Source organism: Helianthus annuus, chromosome 3 (assembly GCF_002127325.2).
Source record: "Helianthus annuus cultivar XRQ/B chromosome 3, HanXRQr2.0-SUNRISE, whole genome shotgun sequence".
NCBI lineage: Eukaryota > Viridiplantae > Streptophyta > Magnoliopsida > Asterales > Asteraceae > Helianthus > Helianthus annuus.
The window spans coordinates 108751276-108773421 of NC_035435.2; the positions used below are offsets into that span (position 1 = coordinate 108751276).

The window sequence follows — 22146 nt, forward strand, 5'->3', positions numbered from 1 at the left end:
ATAACCATTGCGTATGTGAATGCACTTTACCGTTAAATATGTTGGAAATTGTAAAGAGTTTGAACTTTAGTATGACAATTGACCTTAACCTTCGTCTCGGGGGAATGGAGAGTGTATTCTTTGTTCAACCCACGTGAAAGTGAAAAACAGATTTGCTTGAGGGCAAGAAAAAGACAAGTGTGGGGATGTGATACGTGGTTGAAAACCGGTGTTCATAATCGTGTAACTTGACGTTTTTACATAAGTTTTAATTCCGAATAGCCCACTCTTAATTAAAAATGTGTTTTGCAGGTTTGATGGAGTTTAAGGAGCTTTTTGGGAGCTTTACGAGTCACCGGGACGAAAACCGGACAACCGGGACGCGTTACGGATCAACCGGGAGTGCAAAGTGAAGAAAATGAAGAACTGGAGTTGGAGAGGCCGTCGCCGACGGGCTCTAGGCCGTCCGGGACGGGCTCTAGAAACACCCGTCAGGTAACATTGGCCGTATCCAGTCAAACAAGGCGTCGACTGATTTTCAGCTTTTGAGAGGGCGTCGCCAACGGGGTTAGGGCCGTCGGCGACGGGCTCCCATTTGTTCAATCGCGAATTTTCGTTTCTTGTGATTCTTGGACGAGTTTAAACGGTTCTTGGGCCATTAATTCGTAAGTTACACTCTAATTGGAGTTTGAATAGAGTTCTTGGAGCCATATTCACCTACCATTCCATTCCAATTCATCTCTAATCACCCAATCAACCGAATCATCAAGAAGATCATCATCATCATCATTCACAATCTTAACTCCATTCATAAACCCTAATATGCAATCATCCATTCCTTTCACCATTACAAAACCTATACCTCATCATTCCATCCTTCAAGCTTCGAGATGACTTCATTCAAGTTCCAAGCATCCGGTGATCAAGTTTCATCAACCATGAGCAGCTAATCACCTTGGTTTCACCCCGGTGTAGGTAGTTGTTTAATTTAGGGCTTTGAATTATTCTTGATTCAACTTTGTGACAATTTGTATTGATTATTGAAACTTTGACAATACTTTACATTTGTTTCGTATTCGTAAATTGTCGAGCGATTATAAAGCTATGACTTTGCGAAATGGTTATGTGTAGTTATGCATTGTCTTGGTTAGGTTTTACTTGTGTTGATTACAAAGTGTATTCTTGTCCGTTTTTCGAAACGTTGATAGTTACTGGCACCTAAGTCACGGTACACTAAATCCGCTAATCGTATACAATTGAGTTGAATCTAAAACTTATAGAAATCCTAGTTTGGCAATTACCGAAACCGGGTGTGAACCCTTTTTCTCATTATCGTTTATTAAATCAAGTTTTCATGCAATCATTAATTCGTAGTCATTAATCAATTAAATCAATTCTTTTAGTCTTATTCATATCTTTCAACCAAACAAAAGATATCATAGCAAGCTTCATAATTCGTGACACCTTTTAATAATTCAATCGAATACACTCGCAAATCACATACTTTTCGTGGTTCGACCCCTTGCTACCACTAGCTATTTGTTAAGGGTAAATTGGGCATATAAATTTTATCTTTGACCGGAGCGCGACACTCCGATCAGTTACCCGTAAAACAAAAAAAAAAAAAAAACAAAAAGCATCCTGCCTCACCACCCATTGGAAATTCGTCGATATTTGTAGCCTAACCACCGTAATGATATCTGTCAATAATTAGTAGGTAATATCCGAAAAAATACCAACAACTGCTTAACATGATTTTCTTTTTATATTTTTTAGTTGGCCATCACCAACGAATTATGGGGTAGGCAATAGCCATCAATGATACTCCTTTTTCAAGTAGCGGGAGCCGTGGTGGTAGTGGCGTAGCTTAGTGGGAACCGTGGGTTGCATCCGTCCCTAATTATTTTGTCTGAATATTTATACAATATATAAATTGGGTCCCTGACTTTTCATCCCCGAAACTTTTGGTAAAGCTCCGCCACTGCGTGGTGGGGCATGGCAGTGACGGTGCGGGGTGGGTAAGGTGTGGTGGCAGTGGCACTGAAGGTGGCGGTGCGGGGTGGGTAGGTTGTGGTGGCAGTGGCAATGACGGTGGCAAAGGCTAAGACGATGAAGGAGACAGAGATTTCAATTCATTTAATTGAATTCTTTTCCAGCTTGGAAAGAATGATGGCTTCCTTTACATTAATCAATTTTATTCCAAATCCAGTTCCATTGTTATAAATGAATTTTGTAAACCAAGCACGTTATAAATGAATTTTATATCTCAATTCCATTGAGTTATATAAAATAATCACACCTGAAGTCTTTTCAATTCGACATGATGACGAGTTTTGATTGCAATATATTTCTTGTACATATGAATCAGTTTAGTCTCATGGAAAGAATATAAAATAATGATATACAAATAAAAACGATCCCAACGAAAATGTAGAAAATGGGATTCACATTTGCTTGTCTATCCTTTTTTTAATGTCAAATTTCATGTAATCCCTGTCGTTTGTAGAATTTGAACCCAAGACTTCTCTCTCTCAAACCTAGATGTTTAAAGTTTTTGCCTTTACCAATAGACCACCATCCCATTGCTTTGTCCATCGTCTTGATATATTAGATATCTTACCAATTTTTTGGATAGTTCAGATTGAAATTTAGATCAACAATATTATAAATAAAACAATGTCTTTCCGTTCTCAAAATTTTGACGACATGGTAAGCAAACCAAAAGGTCTAAAAAGCCAAACAAACACACACAACAAAAAAACATTATTAAGTATTATTATTGTTATTTTTATTGTCGGTTTATTACCAACAACCATACTATAGTCACCGTGCTAGCACATTCTTAAGAGGAAATCTTACAACCATACGCCAAATATGATTACAACCACCAAAATTATATACAATCCACCAAAGCACCATCTAAACATTCCACCTTTAGCGCTTCCATTTCTCCCAGCGACTTCAGTGATGTCGGATCCAAAGTTGGCCAAGTACTTTGACCTCTTTAACAATTGAATCGATCTCTTCTGAAACACAAATTGATAAATTAAAGGATTTTACAGATAAAACAATATTGTTGAATTCAATAAAGAATCTAGTGAAGTTTATTAAGTGAGATATAAAATCAAAGTTAAATAAATTTTATAAAAAATGGAACATACATGCAAACACCAATAGCACACACTCAAACATGTATATCTCCAAGTGATAAGAAGTTAAAGTAGAGACATCCATTTTGTGAGGTTTATTGTAATATTTTCCAATTATAGAAGTTTTAAGTAGGTTTACAAACCCTACAACTAATTTCATAAAATCTATTATGTTTAGTATATCTAAGAAACAGATACACGGATCAGATTGTAACTATACCAAGTGTTGATATCCTAATCAATCAGATCGGTATGGATTGAATTTCCGCCTCAAGACACGGGAAAATTCAACTTGTTACATACAAACATAAACTGATATCAATGAAAAGGTAGAATAATTGGGATTTCAAGTAATACTCCTATTATACAATATTATACAATGTTATACAATATTACACAATATTATTGTTGTTGTTGTTGTTGTTGCAGGCCCATCATCAATGGGCTCATTATGGTAAATGTGTCACACATTCTTTAGAGAAAATATTTCAAACGAAACGACTTAGATACTCATCAACTGTAGTATATTTAACATCGGGATAAAGCTCCGAAGCCTCCACTCCGAATGATGGTTCAATCTCAAAGTTTGTTTGATCGCCCTTTACAAAGACCGTGTGCGAGATTGACATGATTAAGCTGTGTGGAAGAGGAGATTCTGCAAGATAATGAACAAATAGTTTATGTATATTCAACCTCCATAGATTAACCGAAAAGGTAGGATATTTTGTTGTTGTATTCATCCAACTTACCCTCTATGTTTTTCAATACTTGATCTTCAGATAGATAGACCTTCTCCAATGTTTTGCCAATCTTTTTCTCCCATAACGACACGAGTTCGTTGAACGAGTATATGTTACCCGGAGGGTTTATGTAGACACTTTTGTTGACAGTTCTTGGGTCATCAACGGTTTTAATGGTGTAGGTTGCAATGTCATGTTCCTCGTTGAAAACAGCTACAATATAAAACATTAATTAGAAACATTCCCAAAATAAAAACGACACATGATCATAATGCTCGAATACTCAATAACTAAAGGAATAATGGATTTTAATAATTCTAACTATTAGTAGTTGGCCTTCAATGGTCCTAACTTCAAAAATAACCAGCGGTGGTCCCACCTTTTCACATATATTGTAAACTAATGGACCTTTAATAATAGAACCTTAATTTCTTATTGTCCCCTTATCTTTTTCGGTTTTGTAAAAGTCCATTGGTTTACAATATATGAAAAGGTGGGACCACCACCGGTTATTTTTGAAGTTAGGACCATTGAAGGCCAACTGCTAATAGTTAGAATTATTAAAATCCATTATTCCATAACTAAATAAACTGCAATAGTGTTTACCTTTCGCGTTTCCATCACCTAAGCTAACGACTTTGTCCCTTGGGGGAGCGGTGACCCCAGACTGAGCCAATGTTGGAAGCAAATAACCCGCAAAACAGTTGGAACTTATATATGTATAAGGTATGTTTTCAGCCTCAATGGCTCGGCGAACCTGAGCCTTGGTTGCGAATAACGTTTTGGCAGGTTCCACGGCGTGTGAACGATCCGCATCGTTTCCAAACTCGGATGGATAAAATTTCTAGATGAGCATGATAAGTTAGAACTCATAGCTACTCTTTAATTTGTTCATTGATATGGTTTATCTCTGTAACTAAATACCTTGATATTACCAGCTTCTTTTATGGCAGCAATGATTTTGACTTGATCAGCAAGTTGTGTTTGACTCACTCCTACTGCCGAGATCACCACATCTACCTGCTTTATCGCCGTGATCAGCCTCTCGTGATCATGCAAATCGCCCTAACATAATTACACCAAATATGAACAACGTTATGATATTAGTAAACTGCTAAAGAACAACAGATAGAGTAGATTGATTATTACTGACAGTGATGATATTAACGCCGGCTTTCTTAAAACAGTCGATCACTGAAGATTTGGAAGGATCGGAGAGCGTGGATTCCCTAACGAGGACGAAAGTAGGATGACCCATGTTAGCGCTGGCTTCGACTATGAATTTACCGATGTAGCCGGTTCCTCCGATGATCAGAATCTTACTCTTCTCCGCCATGTTCTGTGTAGAATGATGATTTTCCGGTGATTATATAAAAAGAGTCAACGAAAGCTAATTGTCAAGTGCTATGAGAGTGTTGTAGAAGAGTAAGCTTATGAGCCTGGTCAATTTATAGCTTGTCCACTTTCTATTATAAAAACGATGTTGGTATTGGTACCGGTACTTTTTCTGTATTTGTGGTACCGAAAATCTGGTACTGATGCCGGTAATGAAAGGATCAATTCGGTACGATATTTGATGTCCACTTCTCCTCGAACTTGGTATTGGTATTTTCACTATTCATACTAATACGATACGAGTATAATACCAATCTCATTCCTACTTTTGACCCTGTCAAATTTTGTAGGTGATCTAAAAATTATAAAAATTATAGTCTACGCTTAATGATGCAATTTTTATGATTAAAAACAAGAGGTAATAAACCTACCATAACAATTAATAATTATTTAAATGACTTTTAGTTTTACAACAATAAAATAGATGTCAACTAACGATTATCATTTTACACTCTTGATAGGTACATTTAACCTTCTAATTTTTTTATTAGATAATTGAATATATATGCAGGTGAAGGTTCATTAAGGGAACTTTAAAAAATAGAAAACTGAGGAACTAACTTTGGATTAAAATTTTTTACGACTAACATGCGATGATATCGTGATTTCTTTTTTAGGTTAAAAATATACGGAGGGGCAAAAGTGAAAAAAAAATAATAAAATAAAATACCTTCTTAACCTTCATGTCTCTCTCTCAACAAATATGGAATCTATTAATTTTCAACCAAACACTAACACGTCATACAAAAGATGACTTATTGGGGTATTGTATCGTAAATCGTCCGGCTAAACCCAGGTTAAAGGCGAAATCATGAGATGGCCCGACCAAGGGGTTCGGATGCTTTACAATACGCTAAACCCAGGTTAAAGGCCAACGTTTTCGTATTTTATTTTAGAGACCAACAATTCCACCATTTTAGTTAACAAATAAACAAAAAACGTTATAAAATAAGGATGTTTAGCTTCATCTGATGAAGGAAAAAAAATGTAGGTATCGAACGGAACCAAACCATTTTTTGGTTCGTCTAATGGTGGTTTGTCGTTATCGGTTGCACTTTCATGTTATTTATGGACTAAAAATCTGGCAAATTATCAACGAACAGTCACTCACTGATGAACAGGCTACCAATGCCAACAACTGAAAAGCCTGAGTGGACTCAACTTTTAAAAACTTGGCAACTGAATTTTGGACATATCCCCTGACGGATATGTCATCGTTAACGGTATTTGTAGGCATAAAGGTATTTGTAGGCATAACCACCAACTTTTAAAAACTTGACAACTGAATTTTCGTTCCACAAAAAGCTAAGGAAAATAAAAGCTTCCTGCTACACCACCCATTGATAATCCGTTGGTATTTGTAGGCATAACCACCAAAAGGATATATGTCGATAATTAGTCAGTAATTGCCGAAAAATTACCAAGAACATGTTGACATGCAATTTTTTTATATATAATATTCAGTTGCTAATCATCAACTATTTATGGCGGTAGGCAACTAGCCTTCGGTGATACTCCTTTTTCAAGTAGTGGGAGTTGTGGTGGGCATGGCAGGGATGGTGGTGGCGCAGGGTGGATAAGGTGTGTTGGCAACGACGATGACGGGACAGAGGCTAAGACGACGAGGGAGTCGGAGATTACGATTTCTTTGATTAAATTCCTTCATAATTAGGAATGTTAGGCTTCCTTTACATGATTAAAGTGTATTGAATTTAATTCAAATCTAGTTCCATCGTTAAACTTGGAATTCACTGTAACACCTCAATCCGGATGGGTCGATGTGTCACTATAACAGGGGATCAGAACAAAAGTTATAATTCTACTAATTAAATCAAAGTTGGAAATACATAACAAAAGTTAGAGTAAGCCCGAATGTCTAATACAGATTATTTAGAATCATAATTTTAATGATATCTTCAAATTATTCCTAAGCATTAGTCTTCTCTCACCTGATCCCGCCAAGGTATCCTATGAACCTGAGGTATAGAAAAAGTTTACAAAATTAGCCAAATGCCCAGTACAGAATAATAGGCTCAAGTAGCAAATACGTTATCAACTAAAATGATATCACTTTATTTCGTAATGTAAACTAACACGAAGCAAAACAAAGCAAAGCAAAGCCTAACATATATCTGAACTGAACCATATCATACAGATATAACCATAAGCTAAACATAGGTGACAACCACAAAGTCTGTCACATGAGACGGTGCCAGTTACCCTACCCGTCATCCATCTCCAGAAACATTCCTAGGATATATCCATACCACACTTTTACCTAGGGACGTCGTGAACAGATAACTCCTTCATGGGAGGAGCCAGAGAACTTAGGGTAACAGATATCAGATAATCAGAACTAAATATAACACTAACATTAACATATATTATAAGTATCAGAACATGCGATAATGAGCACAATATAATCATAAACTTATCGCATGTTGTCAAACCGAGTAACAATTGTAATCAAAGTAACAAACGAACGGACAGTCAATTGAATCGATGCTTAAAGACGTTAGTTTTCAAAAATAATATATATAAATATATTGGACTACTAGACCATCATTTTAGACCAGTACGCCCATGGCTTTATAACCTGGTGGCATCTTGAGGGTGAGATCAAGCTTTGGGACCAAAATGTATTGGGTTCAATTCCCACAAAAGGGAGTTTTCCCCATATTTATTGGGTTTCCCCCTAAATTGGTGTGTAGGCATTATGCCTAGTGGAGATGGGTATGGTCGGGTGGTTCCACTGGTGGCACGATGATACTCCAGTGGTCCTTCAGTGATCCAAATCTGCGGTTCAAAAAAAAATATACTATATGTTTTACTTTTCCCGTAAACCCCTTGTGTCTTATTGTGCATAAGTTTTGACTTTTGATTATTTATGAAAGATAGGTTATTACCTTGGAGTACTCTCCGGGCTCGAGAAAGTAAGTTGTATTAAAAACTATATATGATTAATACATACTTAAAATCATACAAAAATAACGACATATTAAATGTGTTGGGTATAAAAGACTTATAAACTTTTTATAAACGTAATTATTTTTTAGAGTAAAATGCAATTTGCGTCCCTGTGGTATGTCCCACACATCAACTTGAGCCCCTAAAAATATTTTTTTTGCATTTTGAGCCCTGTGGTATTAATTTCATAACAGTATGAGTCCCTGCAGTCAGTCTTCCGTCAGTTTGACCGTTTGCCAGTTGTGAAAAGTCCATAGTACCCCCACCCTTTAATATCTACACTTAAAGCAGACCAGTTTCATTATCATCATCAACAGTCGCTCCCAACTCCCAATATCATCATCATCATCAACAGCTCTCCTCTCCCAACTCCCAAGATCATCATCATCATCTTCATCGAAGAGATAACTTCATCTTCATCGAACAGATCAGGTCATCTTCATCATCTTCATCGAACATCGAACACATCATCTTCATCTTCATCGAACAGATCAGGTTCATCTTCATCCTCATATTGGTCATTCGATGTGTTTATGTGTTTATATTGTGAAAAAACAGAGGGTTGATTCTGGGTTTGATTTTGGGTTGATTTTGGGTTACATTCGATGAAAAACAAAGGGTGAAAAACAGAGGGTGAAAAACAGATTTTGGGTTGATTCTGGGTTTTATTTTGGGTTTAATTTTGAATGTGTTTATATTGTGAAAAAACAGAGGGTTGATTCTGGGTTGATTTTGGGTTACATTCGATGAAAAACAGAGGGTGAAAAACAGAGGGTGAAAAACAGATTTTGGGTTTGATTTTGGGTTGATTCTGGGTTTGATTTTGGGTTAATTCTGGGTTTGATTTTGGGTTTGATTTTGAATGTGTTTATATTGTGAAAAACAGAGGGAGAAAAACATAGGGTTGATTTTCGGTGAAAAACAGAGGGTTTGATTCGATGATTTGGGTTCCTCATATTAAGAACTGATCGGATCAATTTCGGATTGAATGTGTTCCTCATTTTGATTTTTGTTTTTTGTTTGATTCGATGATAACAATTATTTGGGTATTTTGGTTTTGATTTGATGATTTGAATGTGTTATTTGGGGGTTTGAATGTGTTTTTGTTTTGATTCTTGTGGGTTTAGGGTTTAGGGTATCCTCATTTGAATGCGTTTTGGCTTTGATGCTGGTTTGAATGTTTTTGTTGTATCGAATCAGTTTCGGATTGAATGTGTTCCTCGTTTGAATGTGTTTTGGTTTTGATTCTGGTTTGAATGTTTTTGTTGTATCGGATCAGTTTTGGATTGAATGTGTTCCTCATTTGAATGTGTTCCTCATTTGAATGTGTTTTGTTGTACAGAATGGCTGCGGACGTAAAGATACTACCTAAAACACCAACTACGAAGGCGAGAACACTTGACAACCTCCTAGAAGATGGCGCGGTGCACATAAGGAAGTGATTGATATGAATGAATACAACCCCAGTGGCAGATACGTAATTAGCAAGCTCTGGAATTTCATATCTACCACTTGGGTTATATTCATTCATATGAATGAATATAACCCCAGTGGCAGATATGTAATTAGCGAGCTCTGGAATTTCATATCTACCACTTGGGTTATATTCATTCATATCTGCTACATTCCGAAGTGCACCCGTCAGTAAAGATCCACAATTGCTTGTGGATCTTTGACGTTTTGTCTCTGTATTGTATGTTTCGGTCTTTTGTTATCGAGTCTGTATGTTACGGTCTTTTGTTATCGAGAATTTTATTATGAATGAATATAACCCAATTGCTTGTGGATCTTTGATATATATAGGATACATTTAATTATTATATTGCATTTATTTAAAAAGAGTTAATTATTAGATTGCATTTTTTTAAAAAATAAAAGAGTTAATTTAATTTGAATTATTAGATTTCTTAAGAAAAAAGCAAAAAATGAATTTAGGGGCTCAGGTTGATATTTTACTCATACCATAAGGACGCAAAGTGTTATTAATATATGTCAAAAGACGGTCTTACCCCTGCCTCAAACAGTCAAACTGACGGCAGGGCCTCAAAGTGTTATGAATTTATAAGGTTAGGGGCTCAAACATCCAAAAATTTAATTTAGGAGCTCAGGTTGATGTTTAGGACATACCACAGGGACGCAAATTGCATTTTTCTCTATTTTTTTTATGATTAATCACTAGAAAAAATAATTTTTAAATGAACTTGAAACTGAATTATGATTGAGATCATATTATTTACTTTTTATATTTTCTTTTAATCCTATGACAAATAGAATAAGTGTTTTGTGAGTAAAAGGATCTTTGATTGAGCTATGTTTATAAAAACAAATAGAGTATAAATGATAACTGCTATTTCGACTATCAATATAGGTTTGGGCACGAAAATAAAACTAAGAAAGCACTACAACGCGACATGTGTGCCACATTTTTTTTCATTTATTATCTCTATAATAATAGATAATAGATATGAGATAATTAGTTTTATGAAAGATATGACAATTAAATAAAAGATATAAAGGAATATCTCACACTAATATTAGGCTATAAGATGTGGTCATAACTTTTATGATCACTATGACCCTCATGACTAGTATGACCCTTTATATCAGCACCATATCACTCTACTTTTATCCGTTATCCAAAACCACCACCCTATATATGGTGTAGTCATGACCCAAGCCACTCTCCCCCACCCCCTAATTTATTTTTCAAAGTATCAAAAAATCTACGAACATGTAAAAGGTTGACATGGTTTAATTGTCACACCCCAACCTACGAACATGGGCTCTAAAGCTTTATTATTGCCTCGCTTTCCTAGCAAGTAAGCATCCTAATTACCTGTCACATACGTTAAAATAAAGTCAATACATAAAATGTAAAGGTGAGCACACAAGTTTGATAATAGCATATAGAGTTCAAATAGTTTACGCATAACAAGGCACGTACACAGAGGAAAACGATGCATGTTAATTATCGACATGGGACCATCGGTACCAACGACTGCGGGTTGACCGTCCGAGACGGTTCGCAATACATGATTACCACCGTAATCCATGCAAGTATTTGTCCTTAACAACCCCCGTGTGAACGGGTGCTGAGTCCAAACTATAGTACTATGTTGCTAAGGCAGGTAGATAGCACTCCACGTGTAAACATAATAAACAGCATTCATTTAGTCAAATAGCACATGCAATTCGGTTAGCATTCAAATAGTTTGTGTTTGAGTGTGATTTGATAGGTAACGTATGTAACACCCAAAAGTGCTAAAGCAAAAAGGGTTCGAGTATACTCACAGTGATTGATTGTGGATTGAAGGGAGCGCTGAGAGTAAGGTTAGCCTGAATAGTTCGATAGCATAACGATAAGTAACGCGGAAAAGTAAACAAGTATGGATGGGTCGAATGGGCTGGTCGATCGAACGGCAGGTTCGATCGGACGGCCTGTTCGTTCGGCTGGTATATCCGATCGAACAGTCCCATTCGATCGGCCGGTTGGCTCGATCGGCCAAACCATTCGAGTGGATTGTTTCTTCCTCTAGTGTGTTTGTGTTAGAGGATTTGAACTTTTGAAGTTTTTGTTGCAGTATTTGAGAACACTGAAGTGTTCCTACCTTTTCAAGTCGTTCGATCGAACGGTTCGTTCGATCGGCTAGCTCACTCGATCGGCTAGGAGCTTCAAAGTTAGTCCCCAACTGAATGTCACTCGATCGAACAGTCTGTTCGATCGGCTGACATCCTCTACTACGAACGAGTTGTGAAAATGGTCAAGTGTTGAAGCATAGTATCTCATGATCCGAACAGTAATGTTTACCAATCGAGCGACCCATTTGGTTGAACATTACTTCGTCAATACTATACTTCGACAATTTGGAACTGTGGGACCATGTGCTAGCCGATCGGCTGGACCGGTCGATCTGCTGGCATGTCCGATCGGCTGGGCTGTTTGAACAGCCTAGCCGTTCGGCCAGCATTTCTGACCTTGTCGGCCTTTCGTCTAACACTTGGTTGTTTGTTTATTTGTCATTCTTTGAAGGTAGCTTGACAACGTGTTGAACTATGATAACCTTCGTTCCTACTTGTTCCCTGGGCTCGAACAGGAATCACCCAAGTCCGGCCGGTGAACGGTTCGGAATGTCAGTTAAGAGTTTAACCGATATCGGGTTAACCTTGTATATAGAATCCGAATCTTGAACCTCTTAACTGTTAGAAGGATTGGTTAGCCGGTTCAAGCTCCGTTTCTATTGATTTGAAGGTATTGAGTGTAAAAGAGTTGAAAGAAAGTTGGAAATCCTTCTTTCAATCCTTTACATCATGAAAATGTTTAGATCTACGATGGATCTTAGCTTGTTTATGTGGAAATCGGTTAGATCTAAGCTAATCATAGTGGAATGAGGCCAAAACATGATGTTCTTCAAGAACACCATGATGACATCACCCAAGAACACTTAGATCTTGGTGATTTCACGGTTAGATTCCAAGTTTTGAAAGATAGAAAGGTGTAGAATCAAGTAATGATTAAGAATGTACAAGAATTAGAGTGAAAACTTACCGGGATTGAGAGAAATCTGAGAAAAGGTGAAGAAGATGGCTGGTTCGGTCAGAGCTTTCCAAAAATGGAAAGTATGACAATAACAGCCCTATTTATAGGCTTCCAAAAGAGGAAAGTGGCAGCCGATCGGCTGGGAACTCCGATTGAGCGGGCTGCTCGATCGGCTGGCAAGGTGCTAGCCGATCGGCTGGCCTGTTCGATCAGGATGCTTCCTGTTCGATCCGCCACGCACTTCGGGTATTTTGCGACGATTTTCGGCGTTTCGATTTCGATGAATGATAATACGGACACGATAGAGTTCCTAGTCAAATTACTTTTAATCCCAACCACTATATCTAACATACAATCTTCTATGAGTCACGTTTCGATGTCGGTTTCGATTGAGTTTGATTGCTTTTCGAGTTTCGATTCGATTTTCGATTGATTTGCTCGAATACCACACCACACATAGTAAGCACACACAAGTAACACATAAGGCACACACGCACACGTATAATAATACTAAAATTTGCATGATTCGAGTCTCGAGTTCGATTGATTGTTAGATCGGTTTGATTACTGGTTGGATAACTTTATATCATTGTTACTTCCTATCATTCACAGTCGTAGATCGATTCGCGTTAAAACACATTCGATTACTTCGATTCTTGCTGATTACAACACTTACTCCACATAATAGAAAAACACAAAAAAAATCGACTATCTACAGTCAAGAAAGTCAAAGTTGACTTGGACTTTGACTTTGACTTTGACATTCGAAAACACGGGGTGTTACATTAATCCACGCGAACCACAGTAGATGAGGCAAGGGGGCCGTGTGGCGACCAAACCACCATCCTAGATGGTAATTTGCAGTCCAACCCACACCCCACACCCTTCAACCTTAACATGTTCAAACAAAATTGGGTTGTTCGAAAGCAGCATGTTCAATCAGAATTGAACTATATGTTACATTCTGACGGCGCACATTGATTAAGAGACCAAGTTCTTCATTTCTAGATTATAATAAACCAAATTATTACTCAACCACAATACATTTGTTATGTAGCCATTCTCTAAATATGCGCATTTTGGTATGCAGAAGGAATGTACTTGTGTTATGGCTAAAAACCAAATCAAGCTAAATCAAGTCGAGCTGGGTTAACTCGGAATTTTATTCGAGTTGAGCTCAAGCCTCAAAATAGCTCGATTTTGAGCTCGAGCTAAGCCAACTCGGTTTGAATTCGAGCTAAGTGTTTTTTGAGGTCGAGCACAATGCCACACAACTAAAAGCCGAGTTTAGTTGGATCAACTAGAATAAAATCCGAGTTTGGTTGTGATCCCTTGTTGACATCCGTTTTCTTCTTTGTTGTTCTTTATTTATTCGATTGTAACACTTTCATAATTCTTTTTTCATTTCGTATTGTAATTTGTTTTGTTTATTTTGTACGTATCCGTACAAGATTTTCCAGAATTTATAAACATTTAGATAATAATAAGCGATGACTATAAAATTGATTGGAGCTTGTATGAAGTATGAAAAATCAAATGATGCCACATGCTAATGCCATAATAAATTGTGCAACGAGAACGGTAAGCATGAAGTTTGGGAACCGGGAATTAAATTTAAATGTTTTTCCAAATTTCACTAACCCGCTCGGTGAGGATAAGTGTCCTAAAAAGGACATTAATCCTAACAAAAAAGTGTGTGCTATGGTTGGTAGGTTTGGAGAAACAAGGAAGAAAACGGTTAAGAAAAAGAAGGCGAAAAAGTCACCTCTAGAAAAGAAGAAGGAAGAGGAGGTGAGGAAGTTTGGACCGTTTGGCAACAAATGGTATGAATCACCGGTGGGTGATTTCGAGGAGTTTGTAGGCGGCAAGCATGCCATTCGACCACCATGAGGTGGTAAGGTAATTGTTGTTGTATATTTTATTTTGCATTTCGTTTTAGTTGTTATCCGTAGTTTAGTTAGTATTGTTGTTGTGGGTATGTTCCCTATATAACCCTCACGAGACCTACTCGTCCTCCCAAGCTATTGAGAGGTTTAAAAGGGCTTGTTGCATACGCTAAATGCAACCGTGATTCCTACGAAAGTGAGTTAGGGCTGTTATTGTTGTAAATAATTTTTCTACAGAAATCAAGGTAAATTAACGCATGATTTGGTAACACTTTCATAAAGATGGTAGAACTAATTAGCTAACAAATTTCAATGGTTGTGAGAGGCATGCTTCTACACAAGGGTTAAGATTTGTAGGTACATCATGTTCGAGGGACGACCGTTTTGTGAAGAGAAGAAGAAGATTTAAGCATCTAGGGAGAAAAATCAGGTGCATACGTTTACTTTTACCTTGATTCTTAGTTAGCTAATAAGTGGATTGTATTTGTATGTTATTTTCCGGGGTGGAATTTTTGGGAAGTTAGCCGTGTCACATCCCTTGTGCGTTTAATACTCTAGTTCTTACACATTGAGGACAATGTTTACCTCAAGTGTGGGGATGGGGGAGTAGTAAAAGTTTTCATTTTGACCCGTTCATTTAAACACTATACATTGAGGACAATGTTTACCTCAAGTGTGGGGATGGGGGATAATTTCAAAAAAATTTCAAAAATGTCTTGTTTCGAAAGCGATCTTAAAGCACAAGTAACTAAGTCAACAAGGGATGGCACAACCCATTTGGTCTTTTGTCATGGTCAAGTTCAAATTAATAGCATGACGGGTATTTAGCGAGTGGTTTTTTGGGAATAATCCGCTTAAGAAACTAGCATTTTATGCATATCACATATCATACCCTTTACATATGTGAGGTTTTGAGCCACTTTTACATTATAGAGCACATGCTTATGTTTCTTTGTTTGAGTAGACCATTAGTCATGTATTGTAGAACTTGCAACTTTTGATATGTTTGAGACCATAGACCGAATACAAGCACGAGAATGATTAAGGCATTAGGTAAAACATTTCCATTTTACACCATTTTTATATCCTTACCCAAAAATTTATCCCTTAGTAGCCAATTTTGAGCCTAATCCTTTCGTTTGACCACCCTATAGCCCATAACCTTAAACCTTTTTCTTTTAAACCCCTGTGATGGAAATTCGATTATAGGAATATAGTTTGTATAGTCGTGAGTTGTTTGTGTGCATATAGAAAAAAAGAGTAAAATCAGAGAAATGTTACGAAAAAGAATAGAAAATTGTCGAGAAAAGAATAAAAATATGTGTTTTTAACTTGAGAAATAAAAGGCGAAAAATTGTTGCCTTCTAGTTTGATTTTGGTAGTTAGTCGTATTTAGAATAGTTGTTTTGTAATAAAAAATCAAATTTTCATCACCTTAGCCACTTTAAAATACCTTATTTCCTACCCTTAGCCTAGCCCCATTACAACCCGTATAAAGACCTTATGACTTGTGCTTAGTATTCATGATCTGTGGTGGTGAATGATTGAGTTGCAAGCTTATGCGGGTACGTGTTTTAATCGGTTTTGAGCGATTATTCTTTGAAGTGCTAATACATTATGAAAATTAGCCAATTTATAAACCGAGTGGAGAGAACATTGTGAGGGATGTGCATGAATTGTTGGATTCACGGGCGGGTTAATCTTGGATAACCATTGCGTATGTGAATGCACTTTACCATTAAATATGTTGGAAATTGTAAAGAGTTTGAACTTTAGTATGACAATTGACCTTAACCTTCGTCTCGGGGGAATGGAAAGTGTATTCTTTGTTCAACCCACGTGAAAGTGAAAAACAGATTTACTTGAGGGCAAGAAAAAGACAAGTGTGGGGATGTGATATGTGGTTGAAAACCGGTGTTCATAATCGTGTAACTTGACGTTTTTACATAAGTTTTAATTCCGGATAGCCCACTCTTAATTAAAAATGTGTTTTGCAGGTTTGATGGAGTTTAAGGAGCTTTTGGGAGCTTTACGAGTCACCGGGACGAAAACCGGACAACCGGGACGCGTTACGGATCAACCGGGAGTGCAAAGTGAAGAAAATGAAGAACTGGAGTTGGAGAGGCCGTCGCCGACGGGCTCTAGGCCGTCCGGGACGGGCTCTAGAAACACCCGTCAGGTAACATTGGCCGTATCCAGTCAAACAAGGCGTCGACTGATTTTCAGCTTTTGAGAGGGCGTCGCCAACGGAGTTAGGGCCGTCGGCGACGGGCTCCCATTTGTTCAATCGCGAATTTTCGTTTCTTGTGATTCTTGGACGAGTTTAAACGGTTCTTGGGCCATTAATTCGTAAGTTACACTCTAATTGGAGTTTGAATAGAGTTCTTGGAGCCATATTCACCTACCATTCAATTCCAATTCATCTCTAATCACCCAATCAACCACCGAATCATCATCATCATCATTCACAATCTTAACTCCATTCATAAACCCTAATATCCATTCATCCATTCCTTTCACCATTACAAACCCTATACCTCATCATTCCATCCTTCAAGCTTCGAGATGACTTCATTCAAGTTCCAAGCATCCGGTGATCAAGTTTCATCAACCATGAGCAGCTAATCACCTTGGTTTCACCCCGGTGTAGGTAGTTGTTTAATTTAGGGCTTTGAATTGTTCTTGATTCAACTTTGTGACAATTTGTACTGATTATTGAAACCTTTGACAATACTTTACATTTGTTTCGTATTCGTAAATTGTCGAGCGATTATAAAGCTATGACTTTGCGAAATGGTTATGTGTAGTTATGCATTGTCTTGGTTAGGTTTTACTTGTGTTGATTACAAAGTGTATTCTTGTCCGTTTTTCGAAACGTTGATAGTTACTGGCACCTAAGTCACGGTACACTAAATCCGCTAATCGTATACAATTGAGTTGAATCTAAAACTTATAGAAATCCTAGTTTGGCAATTACCGAAACCGGGTGTGAACCCTTTTTCTCATTATCGTTTATTAAATCAAGTTTTCATGCAATCATTAATTCGTAGTCATTAATCAATTAAATCAATTCTTTTAGTCTTATTCATATCTTTCAACCAAACAAAAGATATCATAGCAAGCTTCATAATTCGTGACACCTTTTAATAATTCAATCGAATACACTCGCAAACCACATACTTTTCGTGGTTCGACCCCTTGCTACCACTAGCTATTTGTTAAGGGTAAATTGGGCATATAAATTTTATCTTTGACCGGAGCGCGACACTCCGATCAGTTACCCGTAAAAAAAAAAAAAAAAAAAAGCATCCTGCCTCACCACCCATTGGAAATTCGTCGATATTTGTAGGCTAACCACCGTAATGATATCTGTCAATAATTAGTAGGTAATATCCGAAAAAATACCAACAACTGCTTAACAAGATTTTCTTTTTATATTTTTTAGTTGGCCATCACCAACGAATTATGGGGTAGGCAATAGCCATCAATGATACTCCTTTTTCAAGTAGCGGGAGCCGTGGTGGTAGTGGCGTAGCTTAGTGGGAACCGTGGGTTGCATCCGTCCCTAATTATTTTGTCTGAATATTTATACAATATATAAATTGGGTCCCTGACTTTTCATCCCCGAAACTTTTGGTAAAGCTCCGCCACTGCGTGGTGGGGCATGGCAGTGACGGTGCGGGGTGGGTAAGGTGTGGTGGCAGTGGCACTGAAGGTGGCGGTGCGGGGTGGGTAGGTTGTGGTGGCAGTGGCAATGACGGTGGCAAAGGCTAAGACGATGAAGCAGACAGAGATTTCAATTCATTTAATTGAATTCTTTTCCAGCTTGGAAAGAATGATGGCTTCCTTTACATTAATCAATTTTATTCCAAATCCAGTTCCATTGTTATAAATGAATTTTGTAAACCAAGCACGTTATAAATGAATTTTATATCTCAATTCCATTGAGTTATATAAATAATCGCACTTGAAGTCTTTTCAATTCGACATGATGACGAGTTTTGATTGCAATATATTTCTTGTACATATGCATCAGTTTAGTCTGATGGAAAGAATATAAAATAATGATCTACAAATAAAAAGGATCCCAACGAAAATGTAGAAAATGGGATTCACATTTGCTTGTCTATCCTTTTTTTAACGTCAAATTTCATGTAATCCCCGTGGTTTGTAGAATTTGAACCCAAGACTTCTCTCTCTCAAACCTAGATGTTTAAAGTTTTTGCCTTTACCAATAGACCACCATCCCATTGCTTTGTCCATCGTCTTGATATATTAGATATCTTACCAATTTTTTGGATAGTTCAGATTGAAATTTAGATCAACAATATTATAAATAAAACAATGTCTTTCCGTTCTCAAAATTTTGACGACATGGTAAGCAAACCAAAAGGTCTAAAAAGCCAAACAAACACACACAACAAAAAAACATTATTAAGTATTATTATTGTTATTTTTATTGTCGGTTTATTACCAACAGCCATACTATAGTCATCGTGCTAGCACATTCTTAAGAGGAAATCTTACAACCATACGCCAAATATGATTACAACCACCAAAATTATATACAATCCACCAAAGCACCATCTAAACATTCCACCTTTAGCGCTTCCATTTCTCCCAGCTAATCGACTTCAGTGATGTCGGATCCAAAGTTGGCCAAGTACTTTGACCTATTCAACAATTGAACCGATCTCTTCTGAAACACAAATTGATAAATTAAAGGATTTTACAGATAAAACAATATTGTTGAATTCAATAAAGAATCTAGTGAAGTTTATTAAGTGAGATATAAAATCAAAGTAAAATAAATTTTATAAAAAATGGAACATACATGCAAACACCAATAGCACACACTCAAACATGTATATCTCCAAGTGATAAGAAGTTAAAGTAGAGACATCCATTTTGTGAGGTTTATTGTAATATTTTCCAATTATAGAAGTTTTAAGTAGGTTTACAAACCCTACAACTAATTTCATAAAATCTATTATGTTTAATATATCTAAGAAATAGATACACGGATCAGATTGTAACTATACCAAGTGTCGATATCCTAATCAATCAGAACGGTATGGATTGAATTTCCGCCTCAAGACACGGGAAAATTCAACTTGTTACATACAAACATAAACTGATATCAATGAAAAGGTAGAATAATTGGGATTTCAAGTAATACTCCTATTATACAATATTATACAATGTTATACAATGTTACACAATATTATTGTTGTTGTTGTTGTTGCAGGCCCATCATCAATGGGCTCATTATGGTAAATGTGTCACACATTCTTTAGAGAAAATATTTCAAACGAAACGACTTAGATACTCATCAACTGTAGTATATTTAACATCGGGATAAAGCTCCGAAGCCTCCACTCCGAATGATGGTTCAATCTCAAAGTTTGTTTGATCGCCCTTTACAAAGACCGTGTGCGAGATTGACATGATTAAGCTGTGTGGAAGAGGAGATTCTGCAAGATAATGAACAAATAGTTTATGTATATTCAACCTCCATAGATTAACCGAAAAGGTAGGATATTTTGTTGTTGTATTCATCCAACTTACCCTCTATGTTTTTCAATACTTGATCTTCAGATAGATAGACCTTCTCCAATGTTTTGCCAATCTTTTTCTCCCACAACGACACGAGTTCGTTGAACGAGTATATGTTACCCGGAGGGTTTATGTAGACACTTTTGTTGACGGTTCTTGGGTCATCAACGGTTTTAATGGTGTAGGTTGCAATGTCATGTTCCTCATTGAAAACAGCTACAATATAAAACATTAATTAGAAACATTCCCAAAATAAAAACGACACATGATCATAATGCTCGAATACTCAATAACTAAAGGAATAATGGATTTTAATAATCCAAAATATTAGCCGCTGGCGGGCAACGGTCCAAAATTCAAAAATAACCAGCGGTGGTCCCACCTTTTCACATATATTGTAAACTAATGGACCTTTAATAATAGAACCTTAATTTCTTATTATCCCCTTATCTTTTTCGGTTTAGTAAAAGTCCATTGGTTTACAATATATGAAAAGGTGGGACCACCACCGGTTATTTTTGAAGTTAGGACCATTGAAGGCCAACTGCTAATAGTTAGAATTATTAAAATCCATTATTCCATAACTAAATAAACTGCAATAGTGTTTACCTTTCGCGTTTCCATCACCTAAGCTAACGACTTTGTCCCTTGGGGGAGCGGTGACCCCAGACTGAGCCAATGTTGGAAGCAAATAACCCGCAAAACAGTTGGAACTAATATATGTATAAGGTATGTTTTCAGCCTCAATGGCTCGGCGAACCTGAGCCTTGGTTGCGAATAACGTTTTGGCAGGTTCCACGGCGTGTGAACGATCCACATCGTTTCCAAACTCGGATGGATAAAATTTCTAGATGAGCATGATAAGTTAGAACTCATAGCTACTCTTTAATTTGTTCATTGATATGGTTTATCTCTGTAACTAAATACCTTGATATTACCAGCTTCTTTTATGGCAGCAATGATTTTGACTTGATCAGCAAGTTGTGTTTGACTCACTCCTACTGCCGAGATCACCACATCTACCTGCTTTATCGCCGTGATCAGCCTCTCGTGATCATGCAAATCGCCCTAACATAATTACACCAAATATGAACAATGTTATGATATTTGTAAACTGCTAAAGAACAACAGATAGAGTAGATTGATTATTACTGACAGTGATGATATTAATGCCGGCTTTCTTAAAACAGTCGATCACTGAAGATTTGGAAGGATCGGAGAGCGTGGATTCCCTAACGAGGACGAAAGTAGGATGACCCATGTTAGCGCTAGCTTCGACTATGAATTTACCGATGTAGCCGGTTCCTCCGATGATCAGAATCTTACTCTTCTCCGCCATGTTCTATGTAGAATGATGATTTTCCGGTGATTATATAAAAAGAGTCAACGAAAGCTAATTGTCAAGTGCTATGAGAGTGTTGTAGAAGAGTAAGCTTATGAGCCTGGTCAATTTATAGCTTGTCCACTTTCTATTATAAAAACGATGTTGGTATTGGTACCGGTACTTTTTCTGTATTTGTGGTACCGAAAATCTGGTACTGATGCCGGTAATGAAACGATCAATTCGGTACAATATTTGATGTCCACTTCTCCTCGAACTTGGTATTGGTATTTTCACTATTCATACTAATACGATACGAGTATAATACCAATCTCATTCCTACTTTTGACCCTGTCAAATTTTGTAGGTGATCTAAAAATTATAAAAATTATAGTCTACGCTTAATGATGCAATTTTTATGATTAAAAACAAGAGGTAATAAACCTACCATAACAATTAATAATTATTTAAATGACTTTTAGTTTTACAACAATAAAATAGATGTCAACTAACGATTATCATTTTACACTCTTGATAGGTACATTTAACCTTCTAATTTTTTTATTAGATAATTGAATATATATGCAGGTGAAGGTTCATTAAGGGAACCTTAAAA

General features: G+C 36.9%; 2 protein-coding genes across 2 annotated transcripts; both read right to left on the bottom strand.

Annotated features, from left to right (window-relative positions):
- Window positions 1–3441: 3441 nt before the first annotated feature.
- On the bottom strand, window positions 3442–5395 carry LOC110929530 (isoflavone reductase-like protein). The gene is made up of 5 exons (XM_022172686.2): window positions 5022–5395; window positions 4793–4933; window positions 4475–4712; window positions 3878–4081; window positions 3442–3783 (listed from the first exon to the last, which is right to left on the bottom strand). Exons 1-5 carry the CDS (start codon window positions 5202–5204, stop codon window positions 3617–3619), a joined length of 933 nt encoding a protein of 310 aa, XP_022028378.1. The 5' UTR covers window positions 5205–5395; the 3' UTR covers window positions 3442–3616.
- Window positions 5396–19788: 14393 nt separating this feature from the next.
- Window positions 19789–21755, bottom strand: LOC110929528 (isoflavone reductase-like protein). Its single transcript, XM_022172684.2, has 5 exons — window positions 21366–21755; window positions 21137–21277; window positions 20819–21056; window positions 20222–20425; window positions 19789–20127 (listed from the first exon to the last, which is right to left on the bottom strand). The coding sequence occupies exons 1-5, from the start codon at window positions 21546–21548 to the stop codon at window positions 19961–19963; spliced, it is 933 nt and encodes a 310-aa protein (XP_022028376.1). The 5' UTR covers window positions 21549–21755; the 3' UTR covers window positions 19789–19960.
- Window positions 21756–22146: the final 391 nt, after the last annotated feature.